Here is a 20,854-nt window from a genome sequence, read left to right as displayed (position 1 = left end):
GATGGGTTATTTTCACCCGTATTCCCTGGATGGTACATATTCAGGACGGCATGGCTGTAAAACCACAGTTACATGGTAAATATTGGTTTAAAATGGAGAACACAAGATAGTATGGGAGTATGAGGAGGGTAAGGGGGAGATTTTCTGTATGCTTTAGAGTCAACAGACTTCAGTGACCATTGATCTTTTCTGTGTCTTATTTTAATGGTCCTCTAGAAGAATCGCCCATTTAAGACATCTTCTCAAAGAAAATACTGCGAGGACTTCAGAGCTTGCTGCTGTCGTTCATGGCGCCGACGTCAGATTGCGCTTAGTAGGAAATCAGCAGGTCCTAGCTAAGGAGTGGATGTGACTCTAACCGCAGTGCTGCCAAGAGCGAAAGGTTTAATTCGAACCTCACAGCACGGCAGAGCCTACTCACTTCAACTAAGACTGATGCAATCTGTGCAAGTCACACCTCTGAGCCACGATGCAGAGAGCAGTTCGCCTGTTTTCCCACGACACAGTCACATGCTCTTACTTCAGAACTAGCCCTTTCTACCGCCACCATCCACTGAAATTCAGTGGTCTTTTCCCCTAAGTTAAAAGACTATTAATGCTGCAGTGTGCTTGAGCACTTCCTGAACTGGCTTTAATTTATACAGGAAGGCCTTTTGCTATTTCTGAATAGATTGCCTGTGACACTGACCTTCTTGCAGCCCAAACACTCTCTCAGCCCTGAGAGAGCAAACCCTGGGTCTCAACCACATGATTTCCTACCTATGATCTCAATTCTTTAGCAAATCGCCCAGTTTTGGGAACTGGAGCTTTCTTTTCTTGGACTGTCAACAAGAAGGCTAATTAGTGCCAATTTCAGCAATGGATTTCATGATGTGGAAATTTTCCCAGTAGTACCTGGACTGAACTCCCCAGTGAATCCCACAGGACCCAGAAGGGCATGAGTCCTTTGTGAAACTGGCGCAAGCTTTCTCTCTTCAACAATAAAGTCCCTCCGCGTTATAATGATTATCGCTGTTAAATATTATTTTCCATATGAGAGGACGAGCACGGTGGAAGGAATATTTCAGCACATTGATGAAAATCAAAGCAAATGAAAACACTTAATCGTTGGCTAATGCTCGCCTGTTTCCTTCCCCCCAGCGCCTTTGGTTACCGATGAGTCAAAGGCTACGCTCTCATCCACGTGCAGGAGCAGCAGCGCCTCCCAAGGAAACACATCTGATAGGAAGTCAGGGTCTTCCCCAGGCTGGTGCTGCTCTGCGCCAGGCTGGCTCTTTCGCTGGGTGACCCCCAGAGGCAGGCAACCCCCACAGTGGCCAGGCTCAGCCTACTGTTCTCCACGAAGTGCACTCAGGGGCTGCGTGTTGCCTTGGGAATGTCCTTGGAGGGCCCCTGAATAGTTCCATAAACACTTTTTTTTTTGGCAACTTGGGACAGACTTAAGCTGCTATAAAAAGGGGAACCAGACCTATTTTCTTCAAGCCAACGCACTAAAATTGAAAAAGAGGGACCTCTGAGGAATATACACAGGAGAATGTAAATTAACTAGGTGTTACCTTTCAATGGTTTAGGCAGTGACAAGCTAAGTGAAAAGCAGACTTTCCACTTCCCACTGGCCCCTGGGTATCTGGCATAGGGGCAGTTAGCATTTGTTTGCATCCATTAGAGACTTGGTCCAATTGTAGGACTGCTCCTGGAGAAATGATGGAAGGAGAAAGATCACTTTAAAGTCCAAGAGGGCTTTCTTTGACTATGTTCTACCGTCTGACCCAGTCACACTGCAGGCCTGGCAAATGGCAGAGAATTCAATAAGAAAGCGAGGCTTCAAGGAGGAGAAGGAAGGGGTCACACCCACCTAGTCGAACGCTGGCCAGATGGGGGCTTCTTAGTAAGGAGAGAAGAAGGGGAGCAGGTGGAAGGTAGAGGAAGACTATTGGTTCCAGTGCTGCCGGAATCTGCATCTTCTTCGGAGGCCTCCATTTCTGCCGCACCGTTTATTTGAATTAAGATGAGAAATGGAGACAATTTCAAACCCAAACCAAACCCAAAGAGTGGGCAACTCTAGCCAGGTGAAAGTCTGAAAGAGGGTTTCAAAACCTGGTGGCTTACTGGGGTGAACCCTTGGCTGGGCAGCAATGTCTCTTGGTTCCTAAGTAATGGCCTTGTCTTTTCCAAAAGGGACACTCAAGAGCCACATAGGGTGTTACCGGAGAGGAACCAGAAAACCTTCCCATTGGCCACAGGGTGTCTGAAATTCCCAGCATTAGTTTGAGGCCTCCCTTTAAAAGGCCTCTAAACTGAAAATTTGAGCCAGGGACCTCCATTTACTTCAAGAAAGAATAAACACCATCCAAAAGACTTAGTCTTGCATATTTTAACTTTCCTTGGTATAACCACTGTTAAAAAGGCTCGTTTCAATGAATGTCCCAAGAAAAACTTAACTGTACTTTAATTTGGATTAGTCTAGGAAAAGGCAGTGTTTTAGTTTCCTAAGAATATACCCTTAAATATTACTTCCAGATACAGTCAGCGCTTTGGGATGGTTATGCAGCTCATATGTTTGAGCCACCTGGATCTCTTCCATGGCCAAGTTTTTGTAGTAAGATCTACATTACAACGCCGGCAGTAATCAGATCAAGTTCATTGCTCCGTTTCTGCAAATGCCTATAGAACACCTGGTGGTCTCCTTGCAACTCCTATGCAGAAATTAAATTCATATTTAATGACGAAGGTAAAATCTCTTTTTATCTTTTTTTGAGTAGTACTTAGTGGCTGTTTGATTTATCCAAAATGATATATTATTATGCTAAGTGCTCGCAATTTTGTTTCTGGAACATACTAAAAGAGGCAATGTTGCCATCCTGTTATAGGTGAATTCTTTACTGCCAAGCTAACCAAGAGGTGGGGACAATTTTGAAGATGGGTGCAAGTTTCATTAAAAAAAGAAGAAAAAAAAAACTGGCTTCATATCAAAATCAGGACAAGTCATCTTTAGTTCTCTTTTAGTTGTCACACTTGCTTTCCTTCAATAGATAGCGATTTTTCCTAGGGTTAGGCAACACACTGAAACATTTTCACACTTCAGAGTATGGAAAATGTGATGTACTGCTAAGCTAACGTCTGCATACTAAACACGAATTTGAAATATGCCTGCAAGACTGTAGTTATCGTTTTCTTATGGGGATGACCATGACCATGACCAAACACGAGAGACAATAAACATTTCACCTCCAAAAAGGAACATTCCTGAAGAGGTGGATATCATTAAAATATATATCGGATTGCACCACAAGCCTAGATAAGCTTGCGATTGTCTAATATCAGGAAAGCCAGTATAAACTTGAAGTTGAAAACCTGTTCAGCTAAATCATCTTTACTGAGGCACTTTTTATCAGGAGCTCAGGGAAAAGGGGAGACAATAAAATATGTGCCTAACAAAGCATGTCAGCAGCTTGAATGAAGCAAAACAGTCCAGATCTGAGACTTCTAATAAATAAATGAAGCTGAGCATTTATTGCCAACAACCATGTCACTGGGGCCACAGAAAGCTGGAGCCGTGCAGCTGGGAGGCAGGAGTGTGGAGCCAGAGAAGGTACTGGAACGTGCCCAGGTTTGGTTATTTATGGCGTGCTGATGAAGAGACAACTTTCCATATGAGGAACAGCTTAACAGAGGAACAGTCAAGCTAAACCAGGATGAGAGCCAGAGAGAGAGGGGGAGAGAGAGAGAGAGAGAGAGAGAAACAAAAGGGGACATGAATAAAAATGACAGCTAATAAAACAATACAAATCTAAAGTGCTGTAACTTTCAGAAATAATTTAAGGCCAAAAGAAAAGAAAAAAGAAATCTATTTTGCTGGCTTTGGGACAATTTTCCAAGAAGCAAAAGACGTTAAGCAAAATGAATGCACTGAATTTAAGACCAAATTTGCCCCCATGCCTTCTGTAAGTTTGGTTGCTCCTAAAGCTGGATTTATTCATAAAAAGAGAAATGGCAATTTTGTTTGTATGTAGCTAATGTATCCATTTTTGCAACAAATCTCATGCCCTACTCCATGTCAGGTGCTAGACCCTCTGGGGCTATATAATAAACAGACAACAATTCCTGTTCTCAAGAGGCTTATGGTCTAGTGTGGGAAGCAGAAGTCCACGGTCAAGTTCAGGCACTGTGATGAGCTAGGCCAGGGCCATGGAAAGGCAAGAGGGGCAGCTGCAGGGAGCGATGCATGGCCTGAAGTGGAGCCTGGAAAGGACATACATAATTGAGTGAACTTGGCTTTCTATATTGATTCAATTACACACCAAACCTCCATACAATCCAAATCTGCTCTAGTATTTAAGAATTAAAATATACTTTTTATGCAAAGATGCAAATTTCTGTGGTCTTAGTAGTTTTTATCCTTGAATTCTGGACTTGAGGCTTGCCTGAATTGTTTTAAATAATCTATTGTAATAACAAACCTCTTTCTTTCAAGTCTGATCAAAAGCATAATAAATATTCGCTGCCAGTTACTATGTAGCCCACATGTGCCAGTCATTTCATTTGTGTCTCATCACGCTTCACAACAATGCCTTGAGGGGGGTTCCTCACTCTCACTTTATAGACGAGGGACTAGAGCCTTAGGAAGGTGACTCTCTCAAGGTCCCGCGGAGTAAGCATCACAGCACTTCTACACCTCACTGCCTTTAGTTTAAGCATGCAGGTTGGGACTATGCCTACAACATGCCTATACCCAAGGAAGGCATACCAATGAATACCCACTGGTTTATCAGTTTGAGCTGTCCTGGAAATTACTTTAGCTGAATTCGTCTCCCTTCTCTTCCTACTTCTTTCCACCAGTCTCATTGAAGGAGTGCTACTTTTAAGGCACTGGGGCTGTTCCCACTGTTAACACAGGGGAGTGTTTCTAGAAGCTGAGAGCCATAACAAACATTTTATTCTAAATGAACCCCTACACACAGTCACCCAGTGAGGCCCCTCTGCACTGCAAGCTTCCTTCTCTTATGAAAAGTTTCTTAAAGACAAGTGCCACACCTTCCTCCCGCCTGTACAGATAGATGTCCTGATGAGAAGGGGATTCAGACAGCGCACTTAGTCGTGAGCTGATCGCGGCTCCCTATTTCTGTTCTCCGTCCCGTTCCTAATGCTCTACTTTGTTCCAGAGACTCTCAATGCTCTCGCTGTCTTGCCCTTGCTATGAGAATATATGTTTAAACGCTGGTCACAGGTGGGTGTCTCCATGACCTTGCGGACTTCAGGCCTTCCTTCTGCCCCCACCACACCTTCACCTCCACACATACTCCAGACTCACTCTTCTGCCCTTGGCCAACTGGTCAGTTTTCTGGAAATACTGCTTAGCATCTAAGGACCGAGCAATCTATGAATTATTTTATAATTTCAATTAAAATTATTTTATAGTTTCAATTCAAATAGTATTCTAAGTAGATCTCATTTTTTTTTTTAGAGGCTTTAATATCATTCTTCCCAAAAGAAACTAGATAATGCACTGAATGGTAAAGTTGTTTCATTAATAACCCAGTTCTAAATATATTGCACAGTAGACATGTGATATTTTTTCTCTGAAACTGGGGAGAGTGTAATCAGTTGATAAACCACAGCAAATTTTTTCAGAGGTTTCCATACCTACCCTCTTATTTTCAAATTTATAAAACTATTTGCAAAAAGCCAAGGATTGATTTTTCCCTTTTTGTACTACTTGAGCCACAGCTGTCTATTAACACTTGCTTTTCAACTCAGTCATTAAAAAAGATGACTTAAGACCCACTAGCTTATCAATTAGAATTTAGTTCATCTGTTGAGGTAACTTGATTTAGCACAGAAAAATGTTATGATGATACCTGGGCTGAGCTTCAGGCAAAGAGGGCTGGCCACATACACGATGCTTTCATTAAAGGCTGAAATTTTAGCAGGATGAGAGCTCAAACTTCTCTGTTTCAAGAAAATGGTTTTGCAGCCAAATAGCCAGAAACTTAAAATGGCAACTTTTCTGATTCGAGGTAATTTCGCAGGAACTTAAGAGGCGATCATTTACTCTTGACTTTCAAAGAGAACCCGGCTTGAAAGGCACCATTGCGTCTAAAATGATCAGCTACTGACAACCCTCCGGAGTTACTGGGGAGGGAGGGGAAGCAGCTGAGACACCTAGACATCTGGAATGAACTCTCCAGTTCACGCTCCGGGTTGTAAATTTTCTGGCCCAAAAATTATTTGAAAATAACTTTTAACTAAAAAAGTGGATTTTTTTTTTATTAGCCGAAGCACTAAAAATTTTTTGATTACTTTGATATGAAACATTACAGCTATAAAACTTACCAACATCTAATGTACAAGGCAATGTGCATTCAAGAAAACAGAATTTTAAAAAAATGAGTCCTGAGAACATGGATTCTAAATTATGGTCGATGAGAATCCTATTAAATACACTGTTCTAATATAGCATATTCAAATAAATAAGAGAATCATAAATAACAGTATATTATGGCTGAGACTGAAATAATTTTGCCACTTGGAAATTCTCACATTTGTCAACCTACTTAAACAGAAAACATCTGAACAAAAGGACATACACTCACACACGTTTTTACTGAAAATTATATTCGAAGAACAGTCTATAATCCTATACATTTCAATCTCCAAATTTTGATATTTTTATTTATACCAAAATAAAGTTAATACATTGACAGTTCATACATAGAATTTAAAAGAAAACTGCATATGGTTAGAAAAATATGCATCTATATATATGTATATGCCCTTGATGCATATATAATACATATATTCATAAGAAAATAAAATTATGTACAAAATCACTTCTGCTCATCAGCACTGATCCAAACTCATTTGATTTTTATAATTAAGCACCACCATAAAACAAGATGCTTGGGGAGAAAGGTGATAAAAAACCCTTTAGCCCCTCCTCACCCCAGGGCTTCACTCTGCAGTTTGGTGGGAGGTTCGCACACGCCCTGGTTGGACAGAGCATCCAGAATCCTCCAGAGTCTGGGCGGGTCCTCGCAGTTGTGCTGCTGCGCCCAGTGCAGGAGCAGGTCTTCCTTCCTCCCCAGTGTCTGGGTGCACAGGACACAGTTAAAGCCCGCATGGGACCGAAGCAGAGCTGAGTAGGGGCTGGGAAGCGCAGGGCCCTGCGGGTCTTCTCCGGGCTTCCTGGGTACCGGCTGGGCACCCTCGTTTTTCGTGAGTATTTCCACATCATTCTGATGATGGAGGTGGAGCTGCCTTTTCAGTTTAGGAAGTGCATGCAGTTCCTCACTGGAGGGACAATGCTTCGGCAGCTTTCTTCTTTCAGGATGTTGTTTCCAGGAAGGAGCGGCATGTTTAACCAGCTCTTCCTGTGCAGCCTGGCTTCCTGGGGAGAGCTCCTCCTGCAGCCTGCCCTGAATTTCCTCTCCATGAACATAAAGTAGATGGAACTTTATTTCAGCAAAAGACTGGGCAGTGATCTGACAGCGGCCACATTTGATTTGTAATTTGACTTCGTCTGCCTGGTTTAGAAGGTCTTCTTCCAGGCTTGACTTGTTTTCCCTAAAAAGGGGAAAAACAGCAATATATGAATTTCATGGAACAACAAAATCAGAACCTTTCCCTTCAGCTCTAGCTGTCACAGATCTAAAACACATGCACTGATGAAAGCACGAGGGTGGGTAGATGGGGGAGCATGGGAAGCCCTTCAGCAGAGGCGCAGCAAACCCCACTGTCACTCCTCAGGCTCATTCCCTCCGGCTGGAGAGCTAGCAAACCACCCGTTACTATAGGAACAGGTGCGCTCCACGTGAGAGTCAGGCGGTCCCAGGCGAGGTGCTCCAGGAACGCGCTTGGTTCTGCTGAAGGTGAAGGTCCCACACCACCCACTGTTGCCCTCTCTAACCTTGAACACCAGGTGCATTTTAGACATTTGACTGAAAAATCAAAATAGACTATAGGAAAACAATTAAAAAGTGAGGTTTCTTTAGGGAGGCTACTATGTACATTAGCAAAAGGCAAAGATATCTAAAAGGAAACAAATGCCTAAAGAAAAACAGAGAAACTATAGAAAAGCCAGGGAGAAATCCTTATTTTTAAAGAACTTGACAGAGTAAGCCAAAACTGAATAAAAAGTATTTAGAACAATTAGGACAATTAAGAATGACAAGGGGCAGAGAATGTAGTGGTGGACGATGTTTCATTTTCATGGTGCCGAAGAGAACTCAGTTTCGTGACACTCCCTGTCGTCCAGAAGAAAGCAGACAGGAGGAGAGCACTGCCCTGAGCGGGTCCTGCTGGCCAGGCTGACAGCCCACTCGGCCTGTTTGTTTGTTTATACCCTTGTTTATACCCTTAGGAAGCAGTACCTGTGAAAGGGAATGACACAGGAAAGAGAATCTGGCCTGACAGGAAAAACAGGACAAAGGTAGAGCTTTAGCGGTCTGGCCGCCTTGGGGAGTGCTCAGCGCAGCACACCCACAGTGAGGTGCCACCACGGGACATGCCATGTCCTGGGGCAAATTATGTCATTTAGATATAAGTCCTGTAGATACCACTTTTGGGGAAATGATTTATAAAGAATACCGGGAACTATACATCATATTTACTATTTCATTTTTCAGATGGAAAAATCATCTCTCACCTGATTGTCTCTAGCAGACCTCAAACAGGCACTTGAGGCCTAGTTTACAGGGGTTAGAGTTACTACAAATCATGACTGATCAGAAACCAATGAAAAATGAGATTATTCTATACAGAACTAGGGGAAGAGGTAGCTACCTCATGAAATCTTAATCTGAGATATTTTTACAAACTCATCTTTCTGAATGTGAAATCTCAGCCTATTGCCCAAATCCAAACAGCCTTCCGTGCCCGGCTCCCGTTCCACTAGCACTCACCTCGGCATGGACCCCTCCGAGCCTCGCACGTTCACATCTCTGTCTCTGTTCTTTGGCACGTCCCCTGGCTGCACTTCGCTGGGGGACAGCTCGGTGCTGATGACAACCCTGTGCACTTCTTTCAGATGGCCGAAATAGACTCTGACATGACCAAACACTTTTGCACAAAATTCACAGCACACGAGTTTCTTCGGCCGGTTCTCACCGTGATGAAGCTTCATGTGTGTGCTCAGGCTGCCAGAACGTACATATGCCTTGCGACAAATCCGACAACTGTAGGGCCGTCTGTTAGTGTGTGTATTCATGTGGTCTCGAAGGTGCTGTTTGAACTGGAAGTGGTGGTTACAGACAGGACATCTGTGCCAAGGCTTCTTAATGCCAGAGAATCCATTTCTGAATGCAGAGCTGGGCTTAGGGGAAGGGCTATTGTCCTGCTTATAACCAAGATATTTAGAAGTGAGTGAATTATTTAACAAAGCGTCCTGTCCCAGGCTGCTGGGCCTTTGGGATTGTAACATAGCTGCAGGAGAAGCAAGGGGAGCCAAAGTGGGCATGACAATGACAGGTTTAGGCATAATACTACGATATTTTTTCATAGCCCCAGGTTTTTGGTCTCTGGAATCTTGGGAATCATTTTTCATTCTTTTACATTTCCTCCTTTTCCCCTGAAATGCCAAAATTTCATCTGGCACCTTTAGTTTTCTTCCTTTTCTCTTCGTTGCCCCACCATTCAGTTTTGTTTTGTGGTTGAGGTCCAGTTTGGTGGCTGGACTCTGCTTTGACACCTGTGGACCCGGCATGTTGTCGGCCATTTTGGTGGCTGCATTAAAGCCTTCTGTGATAGAGGATGTCTTTTCGCAGTTTGCCCTGAGCCCAGGTGAAGAAAAGTCTGCAATGTTAACATCGGACTCATTTTTGTAAACCTCTGTCGTTTTAATTCTTGAGTATGGTAAAATGGGCAGTTTACCTTTGGGGAGTGAGGGGATCAACTGAAGTGCATTGCCCAAGATAGCTGGCGATAACTTCATGGCGTCTTTTGCAAGATCAACTTGTTCTTTATGCTTTTCACTGACGACAGCTGAAGGTTTACTGGATGTTTCCTTGCTTGCAAAGTTTTCTTTCCCTGAAATCTTTGTGAGGCAGAGTTTAGCACAGGGCTCCTTTGGTGTGGAGGATGTTACGGTGTCAAGAAGGCTTGGATCTCCATGGTCATTGGTCACTGGAGGTCGAGAGTCTCCATGGCCACCTCCATCAGACAGCACAGTCATACCGACACTGGCTTGGGCTTGGTCCAGCGACAGCACTGGCTCAGATGGACTTGGTGGGGGTGGGGGTTCAGGATGATTGGGTGGGGAAGGGGATGTCTGGGTTTGGGCAGAAAGTTTGCTACAGCCACTCTCAGAGGAGCTCAGAACAGGTTTCTTTCTTGATCCTTTGTTATTTCTAGGGGGTTGGTATCGAGGAATAGGCAGTTTAAGGTTTTCAGGCAAGGGCAGTCTGGGTTTCTGGACAGGCTGAGCTGAGGCAACATGCGGCAACGCAACAAGAGAAAATGTCCCCTCCTGGCCAGCAACCTGCATCAGAGCATAATTCTGGGTGGGCACCCCCAGTGGCGTGGAGCTTACGGAGGGCCCTGGATTCACCTGATCAGAGAGTGATGGTGAATGGCATGACAGCACTCTGGATGTTAGGACTTTAGGCACAATTTTCGGTGCAATGGTCCTAAACTGACTCTTATTCTGCACATTTTTCCCACTCTGTATTGTTCCGAAAGACATGACTGATTCACCTGCAATGACAAAACAATGCAAAATGTCATTATGGTGTAACTGTCATGTGGTGAGAGTGTAAATAAGCATCTCCTCATTTACTGTGTCCGGGATGCATTCCTAGACCTACCCTTACTCTCTGGGAAGGCTCCTGTGTTCTTCAACACCCAGCTGGAAGGCCAACTCCTGTCCACCTTCCCCAGGGATCGACTGTTATTCTTCTCTATGGTTCCACAGCCCCTACGGGAACATTTGCCAGTTTTCCTAACAATTCATCTGTGTTATGTGCCCCTATTACTAAACAGAGCTTCTTGAGAGGGCGGACTCTGTCCTATCTCTATCCCACCAAGTCTGTCCTCTCTGTAACCTAATTCTGATTCATCTTTGTAGGCCAGAGCAACCCCACCTCCTCTTCTGATCTCCTGAGCTGCAAAGTCTCTCCTCTGGTCACCCTCTCTAGTCGGTTCCGCTGTATATTTGACTTATTTTATATTCATGACTAGTTTTTCCTATAAAACTTAAGCTTTGTGAGGGTGAAGGTGATATTTAATTCATCTTGATATTTCCCATGGTATCTTTGGTATGAAATAAATGTTTCTTGCATCAAACTCATTTTTCACTCAATTTTAGGATATACCATCTGACCCACTGGCAGTGTGATTAGTTTTACACAGTGGATGAATTCCAGACTGAATGCTAGCTTTGTTGCTGTTTCCCCATGTGACTTGTGAATTTCTTCTCACACCTTTCAAACTGTTTATGTGCACTCGTGCAATTAAATCACCAGTATTAAAAAAGCTGATGTGACATAAGTAAAGATATAGCAATAACGTAACAAAACACATGAATCACACAAAAAGCACCTTCTAGGATACTAATAGGAACCATTTTAACTGACTTATAACACTTCATTCTTTCCAGATTTATTACTACGGAAGACCGATTACAACTATTCTAAGAGAACAATTAAGGAAACATGTCAATGCACGGCTTCTAAGGACTGAATCATCTATTTTATTTCTAAGGCCTCGAGGTTGTAAAGCCTGGTTGCAGACAACTCACGTTTACTAGGTGCCTACAGTATTCCTGGGTTTCGCTATTGCAGGCCCACGACTCCTTTTCTAAAATCTTTGGGGCCCAATAGGTTTTAGAATTTACACTTTCGAATTTTAGAAAAGTAATAAGATACATACATGAAGTGCTACATATACCCAGTGAAGATTGCAGAGCATCCACGATTAAACCTATTACCAGTCTTACCACTGTGTAGCAAAATTTATGAATGAGTAAGCATAAAGAGTGGGACAAATAGTTTTAAATAGTCTTAGTTCAGGTTTTGCCTCTGAATGAGTTTTGGTACCCAACTTTTAATACGATTTTCTGTTTTCAGAGCTTTTTAGATTTTGGAGTTATGGATAAAGGGTTAATTAACTGTTAAGGGGATACCAAGGATAGAAAGATGAACAGACATAATTTCTGCCGTAGGTCGCTGGCAATCGAGTGAGAGATGATTAAAAAAATTGTTTAAAATTAACCTTGACTTTAATGTCTACAACTAGTGAACTAACAATTTTAGCAGGAAGTTGATTCAGCAAAAATAATATTCCCTGAATAAACAAATAAATAACACAGTAAGACTAAGATTATATGTATAATGACCAATTTGTTTTAGAAAGTAATCACTGTTTAGAGAAGAAAAAGTACACTAAAAACATATCTCACATGGTAGCTTGTATTATATAGTAAGAAGGAAAAAGACTAATTCTATAGTCTAGAAAACTCATATAAAGGTAATTATGTAATCTGTTGTTTCCCTTTTTAGATTTGCTACCATGAAGAAGTTCATGGGTAAATTGGTGACTTACTTCACAATAGTCACCTAAATGGATCTGCTACATTTGCTTCTTCTGTTTTTAATTTAATTTATATTTTAGTTTTATTTTCATAGTCTTTAAATGTAGTTGTCTTCCATTTTAAGCGCCATCTTGTCATCTTTTGAAAGAAGTACTAAAGTAAGATGTAAATAAATAAATTGGGATTGCAAGAGTTTGCAGAAAGCTTAAAATTATTGAGAGCTTTTGGTTACTTAGAGACAGGGATTATTAAATAATTAATAATAACAATAGGGGTCTCTGCATCTACACAACAGATCGGGGTTGAAGAAGAAAAAAAAGAAAACATGGGGTCATTTATATCTAGTTCATGCTCCTAACTCAGTGGTCCCTAATCTTTTTGGCACCAGGGACCAGTGCTCCTATGAGAATCTAATGCCTGAGGATCTGAGGTGCAGCTGAGGCGGTGACGCTAGCACTCAGGAGCGGCTGCAAACAGATGAGGTTTCACTCACTTACCCACCACTCACCTCCTGCTGTGCCGCCTGGCTCCTAACAGGCCACGAACCAGGACAGGTCCGTGGCCTGGTGATTGGGGATCCCTGTGACCTAACTGACTGAGCACAAAATATTTATAACAAGAAAAGCTGGAAAAAAGGCTACTTTGTCCTTAGTCATAAATCCTCTTGACATAATATGTAACAATAATATATCACAGCACATTACTTTGCTTGTCTGCTCAAAACGGTCTGGTGGCTCTTCATCTCAGAGCCAAAGTCAAAGGCCTGAAAAGGCCTCCTGCTATTATGGGAGCTTCTCTAATGCACTTGCTTCTCTCCAGCCACAGTGGCCTCTTTGCTATTCTTTAAATGTGCCACATACTCATTTCCTCAGTCTTTGCATTTGCTGCTCTTGCTGCCCACTCTTCTTCTAGATAAACCCCAGAGCCTGCAGCAGTACTTCCTTCGAACTTTGCTCAAATGGCCTCTTCCCTGTGGGCTCTTCTCTGACCACCTTATTTAAAACTGTACTTCCATTATGAAATCCCTACCCCCTTTCCTGTTTCAATTTTCTCTACCACACTTGCTCCATCTCATGGATTATATTATGGCCCACCATCCCCTAGCACAATGAATTCCTTGGGGGCAGGGGGTTTGCCTATATCTTCAGGGCCTGGAATAGTGCTGAGCAGGTAATAGAAATGCATAATTACTTTCTGAATTTGTAAGTGGCAATAAAGTGATTAATGGCTGAAATAAGGAATTTATAGATTGAGCCTAGACAATTTTCTAAAAAATAAAACAAAAAGATAATTTAAAAGCAAATTTGAACATTTCCAAATTTTTAAAATTAAAAAAGAAATACAGCATTTAAAATAAAGGGAGAAGTGAGGTCAACTGACTAATCTGTCGAGGAACTAAGAGAGAACAGTAACTTATGCTGCTGTGGTACAAACTAAAATAGTCAAAGAAATAAGCAAGCTCTGAAGAAGAAAATGCTTTAAAGAAAACAGACATAGAGGGAAAAAGAAGGGGATTAGAGTGCAGAGAGAATCAACCAGAAATGGAAAAACTGAGCCTCAGAGGCAGCAGATGGTCACGTCAACATGAAGAGGAGCAGAAATAACAAAGAACAGAAGATGCAGCTGAAGCAACAACCAGTGGTCAAGGTCAGCTTGGAGTTTCTACGGATTTAAGTTGGGAATGGGCTTCCTATTTTTTATGACCAAGTGTAAAAGCAACCTTCTGACAACTAAGATTTCCAGAAATGAGACTAGATATACTTTACAGAGCCATTCCAAAAGAGAGTGAGCTAATTATGATGCATTAAAGTGAATGTGTTTCCACGGGTCTTCAAAAGTTTCTACACTATAGTGGAAATAAAATCACACTGGAAGAGCAATGACATTCAATAGAAAAGGAGGGCAACTGTGGTCCAGGAGGGGGGGAAAAAAAAAAAAACCCTTTAGAGTAACTAAGGTCTCAGCAAGGGAGAATACTGATCAGTGAGCAGCCTGGGCAATTGAAACGACAGAGTTCTAGATGACAGGTACGGGGCCTGCCAAACAGCGTTAGTTCTCTATAATTTAAAGAAGTGGATACTTAGGCTGACAAGTTTAACAGTTGGCTTCATGATCAATGATCAGAAGCTGATCACAAGCAATCTATGGAATGAAAAGATAAGGCCTTATGGGTAAATTTAACTCACTCATGCTCGCCTAGACCTATTGGAAGTACATACAAGGGCACGGCTCTCCGTTAAGGTGTGTCGAGTTCCATTTCCTAGAATTATTACATTAAAGAAGCCATAGGGAATGAAACTGATGTGTTAAAAGAAATGCAAGGCAGGAGAAAGAAGGAAAGGCCAGAAAAATAGAATAAAACAAAACAAAACAAAATCCTAGGAATTACTTAAATGTCCAGCAACAGGGTACTGAAAGAATCATCCTACAATCATACAATGTAATACTCTGCAGCAATTAAAAAGAAGGAAATAGACTGACATGGAATACTCTCCAAGATATGAGATTTAGAGTATGCTATCGCTTAGTGACATACGCACACAAATATATTCCTGTATATGCACAGGATATCTGAAAAGAAACAACAGAAACAAGTATTAGTTATGGGTTGTGGGGTGAAGACCTGGGAGAACTAAGAGGTCGGGATGGGGTAAGTGCTTATTCTCCATGGAATACTCTCTGCCTCGCATACAGGGGATGATTATAAATATTTGTTGAATGAATGAAAGGAAAAGGGAAGCTCTCCTATTTAATTTGTTTTTTAGTAGGGTATCTTTGAGGATACTCATGATGGGTTAAGTGTGTATGTATGAATAAATGACTGTCTAGATCACACAAAGAGAATGTCTCATGTTTTTTATTTTCCTTACTTAATGACAAGAAATGGTAATGATAAGGAAACTAATCTAATAATCTGACAGGCAGTGCATAACTACCCCCCAGAGTTAAGCCTCAAGAAGTATCAGAGCTCATTACCTCTCAAGGACAATTGGGGTCCTGAGAATTGTTCCTCTAAACATTTGGTTATATAGAATAAAACAAGGCAATTTGCAATAAAGGTCAGTTATGCTAGAATTACCACAGGCTCCCCCCAGCCCCCTTTTCAAAGTAGTTTGAATAGAAGTTCTTAGAGAAGCTGAAAATGTCATTAAAATTTTAAAACTCTATAATGCTAAGATGGTATGATTGTAGGAAGTCTTTTTTGTAATGCAGCTACCATAGTGGTTTACTCCACTACATACTTACAAGGCCTTTCACAGAAGGAGTGACCAAAAACCCCTTACCTGTCACCTACTAAATTACAGATCTGCACTAAAAATTGAGAGGTAGAAATTTCCACTGACATTCATAATTTCTGAAAATCCTGCAAAATTACCCATAACACAGTTTAAGAGACTCACAGGACTCTCAGGCACTAAACATGGTCTTTTATTAACTGAAAATATAAAAGGCTCACTCAGTAAAATTAATTTTGCACAATTATACAACATGAATACTTAACATTAGGATTTTAAATGTGGGCTGTTTTTAATATGTTAAGCATATTAAAAATCTTTTGAAAAGTGACATTTACAGACAGTGATCTAACTGTGGATTACGGGAAAACTAACAGATACTGAGACCTTATTAAGGTCTAGAATCTGTGCTAGGTCTTTTAAGTGAACCCTCACGCAAACCCTGCAAAAAAGTATTATTGTTCCCCTTTTATAAATTAAGAAGAACAAGGCTTGAGGAAGTTCAGTATTGTGCCAAAGTCCACACAACCCAGCTCTGTCCCATTCCAATATGAAGCAATGACCTTCCTCTCCTTCCTTCTCCCCTCTAAAGGGGAAAAGTTATATACAAATTGCCCTAATTAACTCTAAAATATAAATATTATCTCTGAATGTTTAGGAGAAAAAAATAAAATTTGAAATGAAGATGGCTTACCATAACCCAAACTTCCAATTACCATTAAACGATTCTTTCTGAAAGTCCACTTAGAAGAGAACTTGTGGAAAATTAATACTCCTTTGAAGGTAAAAGTAGGTTTTTACTATCCATAAGATTCTGACAAATCCAAAGAGGCTGCCAGATATCTGTTTGGAGAAAGTGTAACGTGTGTCTTCCTCCACTTCCTCCATTACCACCACAGAATTTAATCTGATGGACACTGGTTGCATGTTAAGAGGCAGCAGAGGGAAGAATGAGGGCTCCGTGGCACGCAGAGCCACCATCTGAGCCAGCCTGATCAAACCACTCCGCAGCACAGCCGGCAAGTACAAGAGATGAGTATATGCGGAAGGCAACTCTCTAGTTAGCTGCAAACAACTCACTTCCTAATTTCCACAGGCAGAATCAAGGACTCCTTTATTGCTTCTGAACAAAGCTGTTCCTGGAGCTTGTCCCTTCATTAGTGTGGGCACAACTCCATGACTCCATCTGTTGGGGTCCACAGGCCTATGCTACCCACGGAGCAGGGTGCAGGTAGAGAAAGAGAGGAGTGTCCCTGCTCTTGCAAGAGACTCCTGGACCCAAGAGCTGCCAAATCTTAGCCACTAAACAGCCAAAATGTTAGGTGTTGTTTAGGTTTCAATTTTACTAAACTGAAAAAGCCTATTTTCAATTTTATTTGTTGGCATCCCTTTTTTCTCTCCTACTTGGCTTTCAAATAATAAATTCCAGTTGGGGTTCAAACTGTTTCCCAGGATGGTCTCGGGCTAAAATAAATATGGTAAAACCCTGGAGACGTCCGAGATAAAAGAAATGCCTCATAACACAGAGGAGCTCAACTTAATTTTGTTGAAAAACCCTGTAAACACATTTAGCCATCCACTTCCCTCTCCCCAAGGTGCCGCAGCAACAGAGTCAACAGGAGTTTAGCGAGCGCTGACTAAGGAGAGCACACTGTAAGGCCTGCTGCACAGGCACGAGTGCTCTTTTGTTTCTAAGGACACAGGATGCCACACATCATTTCTAGTCCACATATCTGTAGCACTAAGACCTCCTAGAGCCATCATACCCAGGACCCAAATTTCAGGAAATCTAACACTATACAAAGGAAATAAGCACATTCTCAGTTGGGTATCTTGTATCCTGAGTTTAGTTTTGTCTGTTCTCCTTGGCACACTTGCTCTGCTGAACTATGCTTTTACCTGACTCCCTTTCCTTCCCTCCTATAACAACGCTTTCCCTTCAGCACAGGCCTTTATGAGCTGCCTTGCCAAACAGTGAATTCATCACCTCCCTTAGCAAGAAAAAGAATTTTCTTTCCTGAGCACCAGAGCTTCTTTATTTCCTAGCAATTATTGATACTGTTTCTTAAACATTATTCCAATGATAAGGAATATTCTATGTCACACACTGTGCAAAATACTTTACGTGCATTATCTCATTTCATTCCCACAATAACTTGAGTTGCAAATTACTGTTATATGTACATTTTACAGATAAAGGTTTCGAAGCTGGTAAGTAAAAGGCTGGAACTCAAGCCTTGGTCCATTTGACTCCAGGGGCTCCTTCCACCTCTACGTGCTGACTGTAAGCTATCAAGCATGATTATGGCCACTATTGTAGTTTCTAGTGGAAGGAGCTTGGGTCTTGGGGTTCAGACAGATGTGGTTTCAACTCCTGGTTCTGTCTCATGGCTTGTGGAAGTCACTCTCTGAGCTTAAATGCTCTCAATTATGAAGTGGCGACACTAATAGTTTCTGCTACAAAGGTCACTATCAGGATTAAACGAAAAGCCCGATGAAGGTGCCATGATAGTGCCCACAACATGGAAAATGCTCAGTAGACATTAGCTTTCTACTCCCCTGCCAAAATGTCTGAGGTTCTTGACATTTAATCTTGATGGGGGAAAAAACCCCCACAAATCTTGAATGCTAATCCCATGAAAAAAGTACTGAATCCTTAAACTGGTGTTTCTTTTTTGAGAGGTAAATAAAGAGGAGAAATGGCTATTACTTGTGAATAATGTTCCCAATGAAAAGCTGTAAAGCACTGTAAAACGCTTTTTCTTTGGTGCGTCTCGCTTGCCGCCTACCCTCACCCTTCCCAACATCTGATCCACCCTATCCAGCTTATTCTGTGCCCCCAGTTTTTACATCCCAGTTGATGAAGTGCTAATCATATGAACAGTTGTAGAGAACAAGAGTTAACATATGTGCATTTTAAAGAGCTGCCTTATGGGGGCACTTCCCCGCTTCTGTTTATATTGAGCATTGATGCTAATTGTTGTTGCTCTGAAACTGCAGGGTTTTAAGAAACCGACTTTCCCAGAAGACTGCTGGGGTGGGGGTCCTGTGAAGAAGGGGCCTGGAGACACTGGCCTGGAGGACTCAGAGCAATGGCCCTAAGAATTCTCAACTTAGGAAAAAAACATGTGGACGCTCACAGCGGCTAGGGACAGGAGATCCCAAATTTTAAAAGCACTTTCTTGTAGATCTCAGCATTTTGCGGAGGGACTCGTTAAGAAATAGTTTAAGATAATTGATTAATTAATTAATGCCCCAAATGAAAAAAAGTTTTCAAAGCCTTATCATTTACAATATATTTTAATAACCATCAATTTCAATGAATTTCCCTTTCATTTGAATTAAACCATCTTTTGTGAGTCCTTATTTCTGGAAGGAATTGTTTTTGATTTCAGGTGCTGCTGATGAAAAACAGTTGAAAATTATATGAAATATTTTTATTTTTAATACATTTTGAAAGATAAAGCTGTTTAGCTTTTTGGCCAAAAAACTATAACATGCACAAGATTTTATTCATTTTTACAAAATAGTCAATTTTGTATCTTTACCAAATCTAAGAATGACTAAGTAGCATAAAAACCGAACTAACAGCTAATGATCCACAGGGGATACAAAGCAAGACAAATGGAAACTGATGAAATGCTGTATTAACCCCTTCTACCATTATTTGTTACTATTACTAAAATTGTTAATATTCAGTTGAGTCACTTAGTTGAGACCTCGATTACTGGACTTCATAAGGTACAAGCAGCAAATCACTTCATTTGATGTCCTATCACCTGTAACACATACCTGTGCTCACTGTCTTTCCAGGGGAGTCTGATGTTTTCTGAGTCAGCTGTTTCTCAACAGGGCTGGCGAGCACGGAAACATCTGCGAAAGAGCGTGGGTGAGCTGCAGGAACTCTTCCCCGACAAATTAAAAACGGGCCCCTTCTTTTCAAATCTTACAACCGTTTTAATATTAGCTGGAACAGTTACGTATATGGGATGACTAACAAGGTGACGGTTGCTTAAGAAAACTTATTCCTTAGTGGGATGAACAGGAAGACAGGTTTCAACATCAGAATGTGCAGTCGGCTGGAAAAATTAAACACATGCAGAAGGTTGGAAGGTTCTTACCTTTGGTTGAAATACCATGATTATGAAACCAAAGTGGTAAAGGTCGTAATGTTTCAAAAACAGTATAGTTAAAAAGCAAGGGATTGGAATGGCAAAGACATTCTTATTTTTATACTGTAATTTCGAAAGTAGATTTACTTTAAATGTATAGAATGGATATTTTTAAGGAGTATGCAAACTGCATTTTAAAAACCGAAGTAATTGTTCCACTGCTTTATAGTATGGTTTTACAGATGTTTTACCTTCACTTCTGATTGATCTTCAACTCAGTGATTTATAACTTTTTATTTTGCTGTAAGTTTTTCTATGCCTCAGCTTTTATGTCACATAATTCACGATTCCTAAGTACCAAAGGACAGGATCATGCTTCCTTTGTTATATTGATAATTATTCCTTGAAACTCCTGACTGGTAAGTTTCTTGACTGCTACTTATATCTTACCTGAACACAGAGAGACCACCTACAATACTGACACTTTGAAGAAAGTACCAGACACTGACTGGTACGCGGGACCTGAATCTGCGGTAGTTACCTTTGTGGAGCTGACCAGACTGGCTGTCTATGTGTTGCCTGGCACGCACAGATTCTGAAGTACAGTGAATGTAGTCGGATTCTGATCTGAGCTACTACAAAGAGCAAAGTCATCAGAGTTAAAGCTGTGGGACTACTTAGGAATCCTATTCTTTCGAATTCTGCCTGGCTTGTCCTTTAGTATCTTTACTGTTCTTTGGATAATAGCTACAAAATGTGGTTGAAGGAAATGTGTACTCTCATCTACAGGTTAGGAATACGTAAGTTAATTCTCCATTTTCCCTAAAGAGATGGAGTGATGAAGCTGTCCAGCTGCCTTCTCTTTTCCTTGAGGCTCTGCACGTTTGGTTGTGCGTGTGCTTCAGTGGACACTCCTGGTTCTGGAACTGGCTTCACAGCTTATCATCCATGCACATCTATACTGTGGGTACCCACTGCTATCT

General features: G+C 41.4%; 1 protein-coding gene across 15 annotated transcripts in view; it reads right to left on the bottom strand.

Annotated features, from left to right (window-relative positions):
- Positions 1-6,596: 6,596 nt before the first annotated feature.
- The window catches only part of ZNF438 (zinc finger protein 438), a 157,216-nt gene continuing 142,958 nt past the window's right edge, over positions 6,597-20,854 (bottom strand). For 9 of the 15 annotated variants that reach the window (XM_036228059.1, XM_036228063.1, XM_016160108.2 and 6 more), the window contains 3 exons: positions 19,552-19,632; positions 8,901-10,689; positions 6,597-7,563 (listed from right to left, as the gene is read on the bottom strand). In XM_036228059.1, coding sequence (XP_036083952.1) covers positions 6,939-7,563; positions 8,901-10,689; positions 19,552-19,632 — 2,495 coding nt within the window. In that variant the 3' untranslated portion in view covers positions 6,597-6,938. The other 6 variants (XM_016160114.2, XM_036228066.1, XM_016160115.2 and 3 more) reach the window with 3 other exon arrangements.

Source organism: Rousettus aegyptiacus, unplaced genomic scaffold, assembly GCF_014176215.1.
Source record: "Rousettus aegyptiacus isolate mRouAeg1 unplaced genomic scaffold, mRouAeg1.p scaffold_m13_p_10, whole genome shotgun sequence".
Lineage (NCBI taxonomy): Eukaryota > Metazoa > Chordata > Mammalia > Chiroptera > Pteropodidae > Rousettus > Rousettus aegyptiacus.
This window is presented reverse-complemented; position numbering and strand designations above follow the sequence as displayed.